We start from the raw sequence: 20404 nt of genomic DNA on the forward strand, positions 1-20404 counted from the left end.
TGGTTGGGTGAATAGAACTTTTCTTTAGGTAGTTACTCTGAACCTCTTGGCACAGAGGAGGCAGGATCAGATAGAGGAAATAGATACTAATTGCTAAGATATAATTTTAATACAGTTTAGATGATGCAATTTCAGCCAAACCAAACTATGTGAGTGATACAGGCCCTATGGTCCTCTTGTTAAGCTATATAAACCAAATGATCAGGATGACCATAAGCCATTGTTTTGTCATCATAAGCCATACTCTTTCTACTGTGTGTTAGCATTTCACACAGAACGAGGTTTTGCTTGGCGGTTCAGCAGTTGGGCATTAGTCGAAACTTGCCTGGAATGATCCTGCCAACCAAGTGTTTTTTTTTTTAATTTGTTAGGTCCATTTTAAATACAAGATGGCCGCCATATCTGCCTTCTTGAAAAACAATTGTAAATTTCTCCAATTCCAACAGTGCTTTTGGTGTGGTCTGAAGTTCAACATGGCAGCTATGGCAGCCATTTTTAACATAAGATCCATGTTTTTCTTAACAGCACACATTTCAAGTTTCTTTTTTCAGTTCTGCTATGACTGGATTTAGTTGACAAATGTGCTCAGATATTCCTAACCAGTGTTGTTGTTCTCTTAAATCACGTCTGAAATCTCATATCTCAAAAACATATCTTAACTGACAATTTTTGAACTGGAACTTTGTAAATTTGAATTTTCAGACAGATGTTTTTTCTTTCTTTTATGTTGAAGTTTATTTTAAAGATTCAAAAGAAAATTGCTTGAAAAAAAAAATCAACAATATCTTGCTGATATTAGGAATTGCAGGACAAATTTTCATAATTTTCACTACATTGTTACTTGACTAAGTTCCTTATACTCAGATGACAGTTATGGCTACAGGCCTCTTGTGATATATACATCTATATAATATATTCATATTTTGTGTAGAACTTTTTCTATATCAATATATCATAAATATATATATCACTGGTACATATGTATGTATATCTACTCTTTGTGTTTAATCACTAAAATAACAAAATTGTATAAGTTTAAACTGTGATGTCCATGTTTTTATCACTTCAGTTAGAACCCGATACCATACTTTAACTCTATCCCGTATCTGTGAGATTGTACTCATCAACGTTGTGAACAGATTGGATTTTTAAAAATTGTTTTACCTGAACTTGGAATTTATGTACATGTTTTATTGTTAAACCTCAGTATCAGTTATTGGCTGGCATTATATTCCATATTATCTGTACCATGTCAAATAATCAAGATTTTAAAAGTTTGTGAAATGAAAAATCAGTTAGGTACTATGATTGGTGTTAAATGAAAACATTTTGTTAAAGTATTCAAATTCTATTGAATGTTTTTTATGGATTTCACACTTTTAACTAGTGTATAGTTTTACAGATGCCTGTGGGCATTATCTTTTAACCTTTTTTTTCTGTTTTCAACTGATATTTTATACTACTTAATCATTTCTTAAAAATTTCAGTTCTTTTTTTATTTTTTGTGCATGGTTACAAAACAAAGCTAAGGTACTGAATGTTTCTTTATCCTGGTGTCCCTTTCCTGCTTAAAAAGTGTTAAGGACAGTGACTTCACTGTGTACACATGGAGGTAAAGAAATGCTACCTGTTTTACATGGATGACATATCATTTACATACTAAACAAGGTTATCATGGGTTGAATAAGATATGCTGTCGTGTGGTATACAGGTGTATTTTACACTTAAATATCATTATTATTTCATACAGGTAAATCAAACTTTTAATTTAATATAAAAAAAAATCCCTGCCAATTCTGCTAAGTTAAGATTCATTGACCCACAAATTTCAACTCAAAGAAACATTCAGGACATGGACCCCATTACTAAAATGCTCCTTAAATCAAACTATGATACTGGTCAAAAAGGGAGCATGGCATATATTATCTTCAAAGCTGAAATCTCATACAATCGCTTTAAAATAGAATATGTTATCTTGTGCTGCTGTGAAAGGTTGTGTCATTATTGTAATACATTACAGAGTTTTTATTAAATTCTTTATTTACTTAAAAGAGTACATCACATTCAAAGTCAATCAAGGTTATTTGCTACCTTTCTGTTACGTACTTAAAGTTATCGTATATATTACCCTACTGTTTGACACTTAAGGCTATGTATTCTACCATGCTGTCTCGAGCACTCAAGTGATATTACTTAACTATTAAGCTCTTATTTGGAAAAAGAACATAATTTGAAAATCAATGAACTTATCATATCGTCAGATGAAGTATAATATTACTTCATATTATCAGATTCATATCTTATTTAGAAGAACTTGAATAAAAAGGAAATTTAATTCTGGAAGTTTGCCATTGGTAACAATATTTATGGTGATTGTGTGCTGTTAGAAGGGAACTCATATAAACTCATAACTTTATCATTATTGTATTACCTTTGTCATCTGTTTGTTTGTACACCACTTACAGTTACAAACTGGAACAATATTTTGACTTTATGACCCAAATTCATCAAATGATACTAATTTTGCCGAACTCACTATATACACTTCATTATGTAAAATTTTGATCTTAATTGGGAATTGGTTGTGCTTTAGAAGAAATAGTGTAATCGAACAAATTCATATGCTGTCCATGTTCTGGGCAATGACTAGTATGTTTTCTAAAGACAACATGACAAATATTCTTGTACATTAATGCTGTATATAAACTGAAATACAGAAGAGCTGTATATCAAATATTTTTTGGGGAAAAAAATTAGCTAGGAAATAAGTGTTGTTTAATCTACCATCATACCTTATCACATTGTAACATCATTGTACTTTGTGGAGAAAAACCATGCATATATACAGGTGATGTTAGCGCGCTGTGCTGAATCATTATCGTCATAACTCATCTTTTGTTTCCATAACAAATACATTATTGTATGTTGGTATACACTAGTTCATTAATGCTCCGAAGTCTGTTTAAATTCAGTGTGATATTTGCTATAATGAAAAAGTAAGCAGAATCGTGTACATGTATATCTATAAACTGATACATTTAAATACCTTGCCCAACATTAGGTTAGTGTCCTGATGAAATGTCATGCACATAAAGAGGGATATTGGTACAAATGTCAGCGAACCTTTATGAGGTATGGAATTAATCCACTGTTATTCATATGTAGCCTGTCTAAATGACATTAATTAATATCTGTGAAAACGTGTTATGCGCCTGTTTACTAGGATATCATTTGACAGGCCAGCGCTAAATTAAATAAATATGAATTAGTCAAAACAGGGACAACTGCGAAATATTAGCCTCAACAAATCAAACAGTACTCGAAAGTAGCCTGAACTTCCCATTACTACTTATATGGCAATAAGACCATGCCTAATGATAAGCCCATCCATATCTAGGACAGTTTGGCTTACTGTAGGATATTAAACAAAAACAAAAAATTGGTCCTATACCTGATAAATCTGTGACATTTTAATTGAAAGATTTGATCTGCCCTCACATTCCACCCTCATCTTGTACAATTTAGATAGGAAAATATTTGATACATGTATACTATAATATATCATATGTTGTATTGTTGGTAACCCTTCCTATGATGGAGTGTAATTTTTTAAATAGGAAAATAAAAACGGTGAAAATTATTAGTGATATCTCTGTGTCTAATAGTGAAACGGCTTATGAATCCTCATCATTGACAGATGTCTCGTTAATACACAGGTTCAACTAAACCATTTCATAATAATCTACTGTGTTGATTAGAAGTCATTTGTTGTGTATGAAAGCATAGTCCTTTAATCTTTGGTGAGTTCCTATCTCCTTTGGAAAGTTGATGTTTACGTAAGCTTCTGTAGTGAGCTCGTGTTGACAGTTGTTTGTATATCATTAATATAGGTCTATCAGTAGCAATACTGTAAATTCATGATCAGACATGGCGTACTATCTGGTTCTTTACGTACTATCTGGTTCTGTACCATGTAAAGATCAGAAAGTCCCTCACATCCACAGATGACATGGATGAACATTTGAATATGGACGAATTTCCAAAATTTCAAGGCATCATTGGAACGGTCGTCCAAATTTCGAGTTAATTACTGTGTGGATGGGTTTGTCATAATGAAAAAATGCTTGTCTCTTTATTGTTGTTGTAGATTCCAAACATGTCCCATCAATTTTTTACTTGTCCCCTAACTTCTGTTTAGGATATTAGAATGAATGAATGTAGGTTGGATACAGAATTGTAATAATGATATGATGAAATATATGGTGCCAACCTTTGAGAAGACGTAATTGTTTGAAATCGTCCATTACAAATTCCAAACTTAATTGTTAAGTACAGGTATGTAAGGCGTGCGGGATAGACCTTATTATTGTTGATGAGAATATGGTACAGTGGTAATTAAAAGTTTGATTTTGCTGATGAAAATGCGTGGGGTCCTACTCTTTTTATGTTTTATTACATAAAAGAAAGACATGCAGGAATGTGTACAGGCATGAGCATCCTTCACCATTGTGTAACAACACTTTCTGAAATCTGCGCCTGGATGTCCATATTTCTATAGGTAACTGTCCGTACTCCTTGATGCTCTCTAATCATAGACAAGCAAAGACTGCTCTAGCTACAACAAACTACATATCTGTTCGTGTCCATATTTCACTTCAATTCCCAATTACTTCATTCATGTAGATCTAGAATGTTTACTGACTTTCTGTTACATATAGCACATACAATGGTTTTCTGGTTTCAAAATGTTTTTAAGGGTTTGTAGCTGCAAGTTTGAGGTAGTGTGCATCGTCAGAACAAAAACATAATTGAACAGTGTATGTAGCAGATATAACTTCGGTAGTTAGTGAAGCTTTTGTAATATGTTATAAAGACCATTGTAAGATCTGTGTGTATATCTCGCAGGAAAAACAGCAGAAATCATTACTGAGAGTTGTTTACAATAGCCTAGGTCATACTGTCCTGATGTCCGTGTTGGGTGGTGGTAGGCAGGGTTGTTTACAATAGCCTAGGTCATACGGTCCTGATGTCAGTGTTGGGTGGTGGTAGGCAGGGTTGTTTACAATAGCCAAGGTCATACTGGCCTGATGCCAGTGTAAAGTGGTGGTAGGCAGGGTTGTTTACAATACCCTAGGTCTTACTGGCCTGATGTCAGTGTAAAGTAGTGGTAGTCAGGGTTGTTTACAATAACCTACATCATACTGTCCTGATGTCAGTGTTGGGTGGTGGTAGGCAGAGTTGTTTACAATAGCCTAGGTCATACTGGCCTGATGTCAGTGTTGGGTGGTGGTAGGCAGGGTTGTTTACAATAGCCTAGGTCATACTGGCCTGATGTCAGTGTAAAGTAGTGGTAGTCAGGGTTGTTTACAATAACCTACATCATACTGTCCAGATGTCAGCATAAAGTGGTGGTAGGCAGAGTTGTTTACAATAGCCTAGGTCTTACTGGCCTGATGTCAGCATAAAGTGGTGGTAGGCAGGGTTGTTTACAATAGCCTAGGTCTTACTGGCCTGATGTCAGTGTTGGGTGTTGGTAGTCAGGGTTGTTTACAATAACCTACATCATACTGTCCTGATGTCAGTGATGGGTGTTGGTAATCAGGGTTGCTTACAATAACCAAGATCATACTGTCCTGATGTCAGTGTTGGGTGTTGGTAGTCAGGGTTGTTTACAATAACCTAAATCATACTGGCCTGATGTCAGTGTTGGGTGTTGGTAGTCAGGGTTATTTACAATGACCAAGATCATACTGTCCTGATGTCAGTGTTGGGTGTTGGTAGTCAGGGTTGTTTACAATAACCTAAATCATACTGACATGATGTCTGTGTTGGGTGTTGGTAGTCAGGGTTGTTTACAATAACCTACAACATAACTTGCCTGATATCAGTGTTGGGTGGTGGTAGCCAGTCTGATGTTCATTTTTGATGGAGTGGTCAGGGTTGTTTACAATAGCCTACATCTAGTGTTCTGACGTCAGTGTTTGTTGAAGTAGTGAGAGTTGTTGAAGCCTACATCATGTGATTGCATGGCCCTGTTAGATGTTGGTAGTTTATCAACACATTGTGTATCACCTACCCAATCATCTCCAGTGTATCAGATTGGATTGTGTGTAGCCATTCAAAACTGTTGTACGTCATTAAAGTGTTTAAGCAGACCATCTGTGTCTTCAGAGTTATCTTTGATCCAAATTATGAATAAAAAACACAACATACACCAACTTATGAATTTACTTGGCAATTACAAAATGTTATCAAAGATTTACATTGGCAGTCACTATTTCAAGATTCTCTAGAATGTCTACTTATGAATATTTAAATTCTGACCAAAACCTGTTATGGTTCTGTGATTTCATATGATGTACAAAAAAGGTAGTGGTCATGTCTGTAAGGACAGTGTTAGTAACTTGTGTGACCACCATTGGTTATAAGACCACAGCATTACAATATCAGTTCACAGAGCTGTGGTCTGGGACGGCATTCCACTCCTAGTTCAATGCCTGCACCAGTTCCTGTAATTTGGAGGGCAGATTTGACCAAGGCCATACATGTCTTACCATCTTTCAAGAACATCCCAGGTGTGTTCTGTTGGTTTCAGATCACAGAATTTTTACAGACTAAACCAACACTAGGACATTGTTTAGCAGTAAGAACGTCCAAGTCATGTGACTGGTGTGGGATGTTGCATTATCATACTGCAAAATAGACCTAGCTCCTTGACACTGTAAAGATGGAACCATGATGGGTGCTAAAATTTCTTCCTATACCAAATTGCATTTAAAATGCCATTGAAGATGACTAATCAGGTTCGATTTCCACAGGATACGCCATCCCAGATCATCACACACTTCCCTCACCAAACCTAAGATGCTAGAGTACAAAGCAGTTTGCCAAATGTTCTTCTGGCGTAGCCATTCTAGCTGCCTCCAATCATTGTACATCAAACAAAATCTCAACTCACCGCTGTAAGAGTCCTAGTCGGTGTCATCGAGTTCAATCACGGCAATTGTTGTGATGGTGTTGATAGGGTTGCAGGAAGAAACTGATCCCAAAGATGCTGAAGCAGTATCAGACAGACTTCACAAGGGGTGGTAACTCATAGCTAGACTGTTCCTTACACAGTCAGATGTTGAAGCAGTTAGAAAAAAAAATGTCTGCAATGAAATGTTTTTTGCTACACCCAAACCAGCTTGTAACCTGACATTGTGTTGCGCCAACTTTGAGGATGCCAATTGCCATATTTCTCTTTTCTTTCCCACATAACCAAAAATAACACTTGGTCAGGATTATCCACTATCATTTCATGTAAGTTTAATCTCAATCCCACTGGTGGAACTTGAGAAGTTTGGCAGAGGAGAAGATGGTAGACTTAGCATGATGACTATAGGCCATCATGGCCTTTCAGGTCCGATGTCCTGAAAATGCCCTACAGTAAACCATAAGATGTCACCTTTCTCTACAGTTAACCATCAGATGTCACCACACCCTACAGTAAACCATCAGATGTCACCACACCCTACAGTAAACCATCAGATGTCACCACACCCTACAGTAAACCATCAGATGTCACCTTTCTCTACAGTGAAACATCAGATGTCACCACACCCTAGAGTGAAACATCAGATGTCATCACACATTACAGTTAACCATCAGATGTCACCACACCCTACAGTAAACCATCAGATGTCACCACACCCCACAGTAAACCATCAGATGTCACCACACTACAGTAAACCATCAGATGTCACCACACCCTACAGTAAACCATCAGATGTCACCACACCCTACAGTTAACCATCAGATGTCACCACACCCTACAGTAAACCATCAGATGTCACCACACCCTACAGTTAACCATCAGATGTCACCACACCCTACAGTAAACCATCAGATGTCACCACACTCTACAGTTAACCATCAGATGTCACCTTTCTCTACAGTAAACCATCAGATGTCACCACATCCTACAGTAAACCCTCAGATGTCACCACACCCTACAGAAAACCATCAGATGTCACCATATCCTAAAGTAAACCATCAGATGTTACCACACCCTACAGAAAACCATCAGATGTCACCACATCCTACAGTAAACCATCAGATGTCACCACATCCTACAGAAAACCATCAGATGTCACCTTTCCCTACAGTGAAACATCAGGTGTCACCACATCCTACAGTAAACCATCAGATGTTACCACATCCTACAGTAAACCATCAGATGTCACCACACCCTACAGTAAACTTTCAGACGTCACCACACCCTACAGTAAACCCTCAGATGTCACCACACCCTACAGAAAACCCTCAGATGTCACCACACCCTACAGTAAACCATCAGATGTCACCACATCCTACAGTAAACCCTCAGATGTCACCACACCCTACAGTTAACCATCAGATGTCACCACACCCTACAGTAAACTTTCAGACGTCACCACACCCTACAGTTAACCATCAGATGTCACCACACCCTACAGTAAACCATAAGATGTCACCTTTCTCTACAGTGAAACATCAGGTGTCACCACATCCTACAGTAAACTATCAGGTGTCACCACATCCTACAGTAAACCCTCAGATGTCACCACACCCTACAGTTAACCATCAGATGTCACCACACCCTACAGTAAACTTTCAGACGTCACCACACCCTACAGTTAACCATCAGATGTCACCACACCCTACAGTAAACCATAAAATGTCACCTTTCTCTACAGTGAAACATCAGGTGTCACCACATCCTACAGTAAACTATCAGGTGTCACCACACCCTACAGTAAACCATAAGATGTCACCTTTCTCTACAGTAAACCATCAAATGTCACCACACCCTACAGTAAACCATCAGATGTCACCACACCCTACAGTTAACCATCAGATGTCACCACACCCTACAGTAAACCATCAGATGTCACCACACCCTACAGTAAACCATCAGATGTCACCACACCCTACAGTGAACCATCAGATGTCACCACACCCTACAGTAAACCATCAGATGTCACCACATCCTACAGTAAACCATCAGATGTCACCTTTCTCTACAGTGAAACATCAGATGTCATCACACCCTACAGTAAACCATCAGATGTCACCTTTCTCTACAGTGAAACATCATATGTCACCACACCCTACAGTAAACCATCAGATGTCACATTTCTCTACAGTGAAACATCAGATTTCATCACACCCTACAGTTAACCATCAGATGTCACCTTTCTCTACAGTGAAACATCAGATGTCATCAGATGTCACCTTTCTCTACAGTAAACCATCAGATGTCACCACACCCTACAGTTAACATCAGACTTTACTGCACACTACAGATAAGCATCATAAGATCATGGTTCACCACAGTAGGTAGCTAGCTTCACCACTCATTACAATTAACCATCATGGTCTGTCAGTCACTATACACAAATACATCTACTTTATTTGTGGTAGGAGTTCACAGCAGTCAGCTGGTCTATTAAACAGAATTATTAAAGCCTGTATCAATAACTGAGACAAAAACAATTTAAAGAGTGACACCAATTTAATTAAAATTTTGAAGATAGATTGTTATAAAAATAAACTTTTCCAAAACAAAATAAATAATAATTATGAATGCAAACTCAAGTTATGTCCAACACTTCACCCACGTCATATATCTTACAAAAAAACACAGTATATAACAGCAACAGTTGTTTTCCTTGTATCACCAATGTTTAGCACTAATATAAAATTCACTGTCCTGAATACCAGTTTACAAGTGGAACACAGTTTCAGGATATACTTTAAGTTTCAGTCTCCATTTTGTTAATTCTGACAAGATCTATAATTTTCACAGAAGGCATTATAATTCACAAAATAGAAACTATATTTCTGCTAGGTTAATTTGTTGAATTTTCACATTATCATTCTGGAGATGTTATAACCACATGAAATCTTAAATATGGAATTTACGAAGCGTTCTCTAAAGCATTTTTCTACTGCATCAAAAATATTTTCCAGGTGTTGTTATCTGCATACTGATGCTTTCTTCTTCACATTAAACTGTAATGTTTACAACATTCTAAAACACAAGTACACCAGTTATTGATGTTTAATTTCGAGATTCAAGGAAGTTCAAGGAATAAATTATGCTAAAAAGCACAGGTAGAGAAAATATGTTAATACTGTGATGTTGAACATATCTGTTTCAAAGTGCTAAAATTCATTAGATGTTCAAATTTAAATGCTTTGCGTTATGAAAATTCCAAAACTGTTCTTTTTACCTGTACAGTGTTTGTCAAAAACAAAACCATCTTGGTTGACTGTTAATGTGTTTTATATATACATTTATATGTACAGAACAAATACTACCAGGACATTATATAGATAGATATTTAAATATTGGCACCATTACAAACCTGTACAGTTTACAAGATCACTATTGGAACATTAAATATCCAGATAATATCAGAACCATAAGGTTATTTTGGGCCACGCAATCCAGTGAAGGGATTAAGAAAATGAAGGAGAATGTACAATACAATCTTCATTTCCTAGTCTGATTTATAATACAAAATACTTGTCAAAATGCTAATCAAATATATTATATTCCATGGAATAGGTTTGTGGATTTCAGCATAAATTCTGACATTATATATTTGTAAAATACCTGAGAAAATATGCATACAGTTGCTGTGTGTGAAAACAGTTGGCGGATTAGCTTAATCAGTTGTACCAGAACACAAAACTCATGTGAACACAGGTATACCTAACTATCTTGAAATGTTCCAAAACTTTCGTACACATCGATTGATCTTTGGTACCAAAACATGTCACTTTTAAGCACACTATTGTACCAAACCATGTTACTCTTGCATACAAAAACATTCACTTATTTTAACAGTACATGTCCCTCTTGTTACACAGATATAGACCTAGTGTATAACACATCACTTGTACATGAATTGATGTTATCCATTGAACAGAAATGTATCTACCATCTCTATCCTGCAATAAGCCAAAGATGCCAACAGATAACCTCCTAGAGGGACGGTTTATTCCTAGACAACTAGCTTGTTAATTACAGGCATAGGCCTATTGTTAGATATATATATAGTACCAATCTTTCACCAGGTAGTATTTCAATACTCTAACATACATATTTTAGTAGTAATCTTACTTCAGCATTTTTACAAGCATTGTACTAACATATGATTGCAGTTTTCTGTATTGCATTATAGTAATTACCGTATTTGACCCAATAAGTGCCCATGTCCCTATAAATGCCTCCTCCCCCATCAGATACCTAAAAGTCTAGATTTACTTACCTTTTAGTCACGATCAGGAATTGTTTTAAGTCGTTTATAAGGAGATGTACTCCAGAAAAACGTGAAAACGTAAAAAAAACTTTTTATATCTAAGATGATCTAAGATGGTTTTATTGCATATAAAAAACTAGTGATTTTATAAATACATGAACCGTACAGTAGATTTTTTAGTACTGAATGTGTTTCTTTTACATCTAAGATGGTTTCTGATAAGCGCCCCCCTTAATTGCAATTTTTAAAGTGCCCTGGGCGCTTATTAGATTGAATACGCTATTGCTTATGTGCCAATTCATCATTGCACTAATTTGTTGAAAATTGACGATGAGCTCAAATTTGATTACACTAAAATAAACATATCTATAATACATTCTCTACCTAATTATGAAATGCAACATATAATCTCTTTCTTACAGGAATATCTATGTCCATAACATGTTCCTCAGTAGAGGCATACTAAAAGGTGTTAAAATAAATAGTATCTACACAAAAATTCAAACATCTATGTGAAATTAGAAACCACACACCAAGAAAGAACAGCTATTTATGAATCACCTAATTAAAACCCTCCATTATTTACCAAATTTGACACCATCTAATATAAAGCTGTATTTTCCCTGGTGGCAGCATTGTTGACAAAATGAAGCTGTGTGTGAGATTTCACAGTCACAATGGTACTAGATAGTTCAGTCTTTGAAGAACAGTTCTGACACCTGTTTCATAGTGTCTTCAGGACTGGTTACTTTGTGTCCAATTGTCCGTGGATCACTGAATATCTCATGGTCATTGCCACCCTAAAACAAAGTTATAAATAACTATAATTATCAAGTGAACTAATATATATATATAAATATATATATAACATATGAAAGCCTTCACTGTTATGCTGGCCAGAATCTGATCACATGTAGATCTAGATATTATGATACTTTCAGGTAATTATGAACTAAATCTGATGAGAAATTCTCAAGTATGGGACAGTACTTCACCATCAGACGGGTTATGTTTTGGGGCTTGATGGACAGACATAGGTAAATGTACACTTAACACAAGCCCGGCTACACACATGACATTAATCCAAAATGAAAAAAAACAGGCTTACATAGAGAACCATGTATATCCCTATCCTCTGACCTTAATAAAAGTGGTCTAGTGTTACTTCTTAACTATGACTAAGGACTGCAAAAAATAATTGAGGAAGTGAACAACTTGGAGACAAGGAGGTATCTGATAACATGGTGTGAATGAACGGTAAATCTGTTGAAGTATTTACAAAATATCTTGTATTTAAGTTTTTCATATCAAAAATGACCATATTTGACGCTCAATCAAAATCTAATGAGATGTAAAATTTAAGGTTATGATACTATGATGGGAATTAACCTGCCGAGAACTTCATGCAATTAAATGTACATAAAGTTTGTATCATAAGTGACAAGGCTGAACAAACCTAAACTGATGCTTTTCAAATTGCATTAAGTAAATGATGCTCAAACTCATTAGACATTGTCTATTCCTGTCCTTGGGTAACGAAAGAGCTACTTCGGTTTGAATCAATAGTACAACCTATGATCCACTAATTGTACAGCCAATGACCAACCATCTGTACAACCAATGAACCGTGAATGGACAGCCAATGACCCTTTAACTGTACAGACAACGGTCCATTAATTGTACTGATATTAATCATTTCTACTTCTTGACTTCCCAATTAATTTTAACAGATGTCTAATCTACATTCTAAATATCAATTACCATTGTTATTGGCAGTTATCAGTTTTCACAGATTTAAAGTGTTTTCTTCAATTTCAGTATAAAGACACATTACTTACTGGATCTGTTTTGTCTCCAAAAAAATGTATTGTTTTGTAATTTCCCTTTTCTATAAACTTCAGACAGAAAGTCTTGTCCCAGCCTACAGGGTACACGTCTATACTGATCTGGCCACCAATGGCAAACACCAGACCTGCATCAGGGAATTCTTTCATGAGGGCTGCCCGAAACGTCTCTCTCATATTATGCTCCTGAAATTTAAAGTTAAGCTGTGGTTCCTACATATCTACTAATATGCACTAGAGCATAAATTGTTTATATTTGAAATTCCATTTGTTATGAAACAAAGAAATCTACTTGAGAATAGATAAATATCTACATTGTACTTGCATGCTCATATTTCAGACTCAAGTATTTATCTGTTGCCCAATGAATACAATAGAGACTGAAAAATCATCACATAATCAAAGGACCTAGAAAAACTCAGAAATTATCAGGAAATTATTAAAATTGACTAAATATACAACAAAGTATATATGTAAAAGATCATAAAAACAACTGCTTGTAGAGTTGGTAAATAGATAGGTCTATGTACCACACAACAAAGCTGAGGTTACATGTACTTCACTAGAACAAGTAAGCCACCTAACCACACCCACTTACCTAATATAGATAACAAATTATCATAGCTTAATAACCCTAACTCAGAGGATTGACGCCTTGGTTTCCTGATAAAACCTCAACACAAGGACATCTAGTGCTTTACTTAACCTTATCATAAGCCGCAAATTGAAGCCTCTCTGCCTGTGAACAGCTTCTGCCAACGGGACAAATGTTGATCATACTACTGCGAAATTCAAAGAACGTTCCTCTGTAACATCAAATTTAAAACATGCTTGCAAACTCTTGAAATTGTATCCGGGTAAGTGAGTGCCTTTAACAGAAAACACAAAATCTAAACAAGATGGTTCAATGGACAGATAAATATATGGACTGACCAAAAAGGCAGATCAGGCACATACATGTACTACATGCAATGTTGCTGGAATAATTTCAGCACTGAGTTTTGTAACAAATTCATATCTCTATGTTTTCTGCTCCAATTTAAGCAAAGTGTTTCTATACCATTTTTGTAGTACTACTGTAGTGTTAGAATCATACCGTGAAGACATTTTAATACCATGTTCATTGTACCCCCATAGCAGATGGGTTAACATCCTCAAACTCAAGAAATGTTTGTAAATGTTCTATCAAAACTTTTATGGAGGATTAACGTTATGAGACAAAAAACTTCTTAATATCTTTCTAAACATCAGATGTTTCTTACCACTATGATTTAATTGTATCTAATATCAAATTATGTCAAATTAATAAATGAATCTAATAACATTATACCCTATCAGCTAAGTCACATCCATTAAGACATGTTCCTTAGGTTATATAATTATTGGTCAGCGATAGATGTGTTAGTTATTCCAATGCAGTCATCTAAGACAATTAGTGTTCAGGTGTGTTAGATATCTCTCTACTGTACTTTATATGTACTCGTGCCTGGGCTTTATGACTTTTTGCACTTGTTCACCTAAAACTCGTATGAAATTATTTATCACAGGTTAAAAACCACTCAACCGTGAATTAATTTTGTAGGGTATGAATCGCATGACCAGATTTGTGACTTCCAAGTGTTGCAATGTAAATGATCAATCAATACCAACTCTTGGAAGTATCAGTTATAACGCTTGTATTGAGCAATTTATAGAGAATTTATCTCCGATAAACATATAACATAAAATTGCAGCACTACCACAAGTGTCTTCATTTCTTACAAAATCAATCTATATTCTGCTCCTTATAATGACCAAGCTATTTATGCATAAACAACTTTGTGTTTTCATAGTGTCATCCATCGCTTTTTTATTACATCACTGTACTGTATTAAGGTATCGTTTCCTTATTCTGTAATACTTGCATAGTATTACTTTAACATTATCGTAACATTTGTATCACTTCTGTATTGTTTGCAACTAAGATGGAACAGCAAACATGCACAGGTCTCTAGTAACGAATTCATAACTTCAGCACTGCACCAGAGGAATTCATCATTTCTACAATGTTTTCAATTAATATTGCTATGATGTGAGATTCAACAGTAAAAATGAAAAGATGGTGTTTTGAATATTCATGTCTTCGTTTTCTGTAAAACACTTAATACACTAAACTAGCCTTCAGCCCTTTTCAAAATTCAATAAAGCTTGACCTTTTGGCTGGCAATGTAATTGCTGACATGTATTTCATGGCAAAATTGATGACTTTCTGTAACTTTTCCTCTCCGACGTAATTCAGAAGATTCTGTAACATAAAACATCATGATGAGGACATAACATTAATGCATGCTGTTAATTAAACAGTGAAAACAGATAGTATCTGTATACATAGGATCATTTCATACAAGATTTTATCAAAGCTGTCTTTAGAAGTTTTTAGATGTGAATGGCGAGTAAAAATAAAAAGTCAAGACAAGTTTCATAAATCTCATATGAAATGAAAACAAATTAAAGATACTTTTTACCACATATCTCCGAAAAGTTACATTTTGAGAGGTTTTAAAGCAAAAATGTGGAGGACAATATCAAAAGAAGGCAGCCATTTTATTGCACCACTTTTACAGTGTATATTGACAAACATATACAAAAATCAACAAGAATAGAAAGTACAACGACACTTTGAAAATGCTGACAAATCACATTTATGAAATTCTGTGCTCATTTGAGTCCAGGACCAAAAGCTTTCATGTGAAACTCACCAAAATGTTGAGTGCACTTAAATAATTATCTCTATATCTAGATGTTTGGTTTTTGTCAAAGTTTTAGAAATAGCCCTCTAGACATGCCCCAAAAAATCCTAAATGAAGAAGTAATTTTAAAAGTTAAGGTAAATTTGGGATTCCATTACAAATATGAGTGTACTTAAAATCATGGTCTAGATTACGAAAAACTTTGATGCACTGTATAAACTATTTACTGTACATACCTCTTGGCCAACTTTTTCACCATCCTTGAAGGCAACTAGACCATTTTCAGAGAAAACATAGTCAAATTTCTTTGTGACTGTATCTGAAAAGCAAACATGCACAAGTTATGAATCAAGTTTTCAAACATTTTGCTACCCTTATTTTCCTCAAATGACATATTTCATGCATTACAAACATATCTTACTGACTTCAAAGACAAAATCAGTGTAGGAAGTCATAATAGTGCATATCATAGCATTGACAGTTTGGTTAGCGGAATCCAAATTTACCAGTCAGACCTGACATTTAGTTGATACATGTATCGGAAGAGTCTATATAAGAAATTGTAAGAATGTATAGATTTCTAATGAAGTTTAGCGTTTATCACTGGTACCAGGCACAATTTATTCACCACAGTGTAATATATAGTTGCTGTACAGACATAATTAAATACAACATCTAACACTATGGTGATCATCCTCAATACTCCAGGGGTTATGACCACTTTCGACCTCTGCACCCTTGGAACATGTTATGGCAAAAGTGTGACACCCTGTAGACAAGACAGAAAGACTAGTTTGATCCTTTGATGTTCATCAAACCAATCTTGAGGTCGCATAATGGTATATCGTACTGGCTTTGAAGTTGGGCGTCACTGCTTTGTAATCTTCAAAAGGAATGTATCAGCCTGTGGTTGGTCAGTTAATCTTTGTATATCTATATTTAATACTACATTTGTACCATTCTGTTGTATTACATTTATTATCCTGTTCCTTTATGATGCTATCAACTGGTATTGATAACTATAGGACAAGTCTGATACTTGGGGTGCCGTAACTTATATACCATTTTTAGTTGGATCCATCTGTTCCTCTATCTTCACCAGATCTGAACCTCCTACTAAAGCCACATGGACTTTACTTTTTAATTTTTGAAGAAATTCCTCCATATCTGGTAAAACTTTCTGCAAAAGAATAAGCGAAGAAAAAGAAAATGAGAAAATAATTTGTGTGCTCTATTGCAACATATTGACAACACCATTAGAGCAGCTGAAGTTATTTTTAAATAATGCCCAAGTTAAATTAATATTATTTCTGACTTTCTCTACAGAGTTTCAGTATAAGAAGTGATAAAAAAGTGAATGAGTGAGTTAGGAAGGGAGAATGAGTGTGACATGAGCCTTAATCCAAGTGAGAGGCCGGATGTGTACTTTTGTACACTGTATGTATACAATGTATGCTACTTGGAAATATGATTACACAAATGAAAGTTTATACCTGTGTTGTTTCTTACTCTCATCCAGTGGTTATCCAGTACAAATACCACCCTTACTATTTTATGAGACAAATACAGTGACCTTTCTGTAGAAAATTAGACAGGAAATCAGAATATTATGTGGACTCTGATTATATACTCTTTAAAGTCTAAAGCGTTACCCTCCAGTTTTATCTCAGGTCACACATCTGGACACATGGTATGACATTGAACCACTCCAGTTTGATTTCCTAATTTATGTCACAGTACCTAATTCACATCTTTATCTTGAATTTGATTTTGTAATTTCATTAAGCTATAGTATTTTTTAGTTGTGCTATGTACCATTAACCCAATGTGATAACTTTTTGTTGATACTTGCCCATCACATGATGCATGTTTTGTTGAATTTTATTTCAATATCCCTTCTGTTATTATGTTTTTTATGTTATGTTTTTATGTCTGATTGTATACAACAGAAAATAAAATTCCTTGTATCTAATAATATATAGTGTGTGAGGTGTTTATGATCATGGCGAATATATTTAGAAGGGGTAAGGTGGAGCAGAGGGGAGTATCCATTGTACACGTACATATACATATAGAAAAACACAACCAGTTCACACTAGATTCCAGGCAGAGAAACAGTCCTCACAATCCTTTTATACTACATACATAGCAGCCTGCAGGAACAGAACATCTATGAGACCCGAACAATAATATAACTAATTTATTTTTGTGGTTTAAAACGTAAATTCAAGCACGGACATTCATGATTCAACCCAGGCAAACACTTTTAAATCATAAGTGTTCAAGAGTGTTAACTTTGAAACGTCATTAAATAATATGATACTGACATAATATTCGACAGAAAATTTGATTATAAAATAATTAGTGTTGATGCAATACCGCTCAATTTTTTCGTCATTTCTTTCCCACATTTCATTTTCAGACTATTTTAGTGGACCGATTAGCATGCTTTCAGATACATTTCCATCAGCTAATGACACTTGTCTCCAGCCCCGATCTCATTGTTTCATTGCAAGTAGTGTCGAACAGAGGATCTTTTTAAACAATGGTAAACAAACTTTGGTAGGGCCTTCATTTAGTAGAGTCATTGACAACTCTCAACTACAAGTCATAGCTAGAATGAAGTAGGTCCACGTGTTACTGTGACAGTATCTTTCAGGAGGCTAAGTCAATCGTCTTATCATAAGTAAATATTACATTTGGAGGCACTGGTGCCTTTTACCACTTACGAGTCTTGGAGCCGTGAGAGTTCCATCGACATCAAATATACAGATAGTAGACGTGTCACGTTGCGAAGCCATCTTGCCGGTTGTTTACTAGAGTTACACCCCTTTAGTCATATCGTAGCGAGTAGAATCCGTTGTCTGGACCCAATACCAAAATAGAACAGCAATACGCTGAAAGGCAAGTTCATAATAGCAGACGATAAATCCCGTTAAATATGAAATAAATTTTAAAAATCCTCAAAACGATAAGATAATACTGTCACGTTTACAAAACCATAATTCATTATGAAAGTCGATCAATCGAAGAGGAATATGAATTTAAGAAAGTCCGATTAGAAAGCGATCAATCAAAAATAACCAATATACTTTTTTTTATGTATGTTAGTTATAGTTCTTAAATTAGAAACACATTTATAACAAGGAAGAATTGTGTCTCCAGTTCGCATGCGATTCCTAATGCTGTTGGTCTTTACACACATCGTGTAATGATGGACTTTTAGTTTATAACTTTTACAAAATGTCACAAGTAGTTGTAACGCTTAACACATGATAAAACGATTTGTAAAAATGCTCTGAAGAAAGTTACTGACAAAAAATAAGCTTAACACTTAACACGATAAAATGGTATGTAAAAATGCACCGAAGAAAGCCTTTGACAAAAAACCCGAACCGATTTAATACACTTGACAGTAAAGCGATGTAATCGTGAAAAATTATACTAAATGGGGTCTGATTCAATGAAATATATATTATGTGTCAGCTGTTGACATACATCAGTGTATTGACATACATCAGTGTATTTTACTGAAATTGTGATATTTGAAGCGAATCCTTGGGCACCGTAAGTTGTGGAAGAAATGGAAATCATCACATAGCTGTTCCTCTCGGTTGCACTATATAAGCAATGATCACGATAAGCGGCTAATGTACGTCGTTAAGATTCTTTAGTTTCCTTGATTTGGTTGATCGCCCTTGAGTATGGGTGTCTGGGTACCAACATGACATTACAAACCGTGTACAATACATGGATGAGCGGTTGGTATGATTCCACATACAGATCACACTTGGTGTTTTATGATATCTGTTTTTATTTTTATGATATCTGTTTTTATTTCACATAGATCACACTTGGTGTTTTATGATATCTGTTTTTATTTCACATGGCCGAGTGGTTCTGATTCCACTTGCAGATGTACATGGTGCGTTATGATATCTCCTTATTCTGCATAGCCGAGTGGTTCTGATTCCACTTGCAGATCCGTATAGAGTGTTACATGATATCTGTCCTTATTCTACATGGCTATAGCTTGGTCAGTTTTTATCATTGAAAAATGATGTATGAACCAAAATGAAGTTTTGAATACAAAATGTAACCCACTTTAGAACGTTATGAAATGATGGCATTTTGGCAATAGCATGACGTTTCAAACATTTCTCATGATATATAGCAGTTGAATAGCAAACAGATACAGAGAATTATAGGGATATCTGAACTCTCTGGACGATCAGTCGAAGATATGTGACACCGATTTTACCTATGAATGAGGAGGTAAGTAAACAGAACTGCAGATAATACCGTAGAAAAAAAATCATTACATGGATTGAAACGCAGTACAGTTTCATCAGGATCGTAAGTCCTGTAGACAGTAGCAGATAGCATGGCGATACAACTTTTGGCTGTCGCCTGATTTCTCTCAAAACTCGCAATGAATAGCCTCCGTATCTAATCTTTTTGTATTGTTAGGTGTAAATATGTATTATATATTAACCTTAAAAATAAGGACACATATAAAGAAACACTCTGTAGATTTTAA

General features: G+C 35.2%; 1 protein-coding gene across 1 annotated transcript; it reads right to left on the bottom strand.

The window, feature by feature from the left end:
- Nucleotides 1-9516: 9516 nt before the first annotated feature.
- LOC132543879 (phosphomannomutase 2-like) lies at nt 9517-18665 on the bottom strand. Its single transcript, XM_060207412.1, has 7 exons — nt 18594-18665; nt 16927-17044; nt 16101-16183; nt 15328-15419; nt 13842-13941; nt 13130-13321; nt 9517-12091 (listed from the first exon to the last, which is right to left on the bottom strand). The coding sequence occupies exons 1-7, from the start codon at nt 18663-18665 to the stop codon at nt 11984-11986; spliced, it is 765 nt and encodes a 254-aa protein (XP_060063395.1). The 3' UTR covers nt 9517-11983.
- Nucleotides 18666-20404: the final 1739 nt, after the last annotated feature.

Source organism: Ylistrum balloti, unplaced genomic scaffold (genome assembly GCF_031769215.1).
Source record: "Ylistrum balloti isolate Yb309-2 unplaced genomic scaffold, AGI_CSIRO_Ybal_v1 Utg369772, whole genome shotgun sequence".
NCBI classification, from domain to species: Eukaryota; Metazoa; Mollusca; class Bivalvia; order Pectinida; family Pectinidae; genus Ylistrum; species Ylistrum balloti.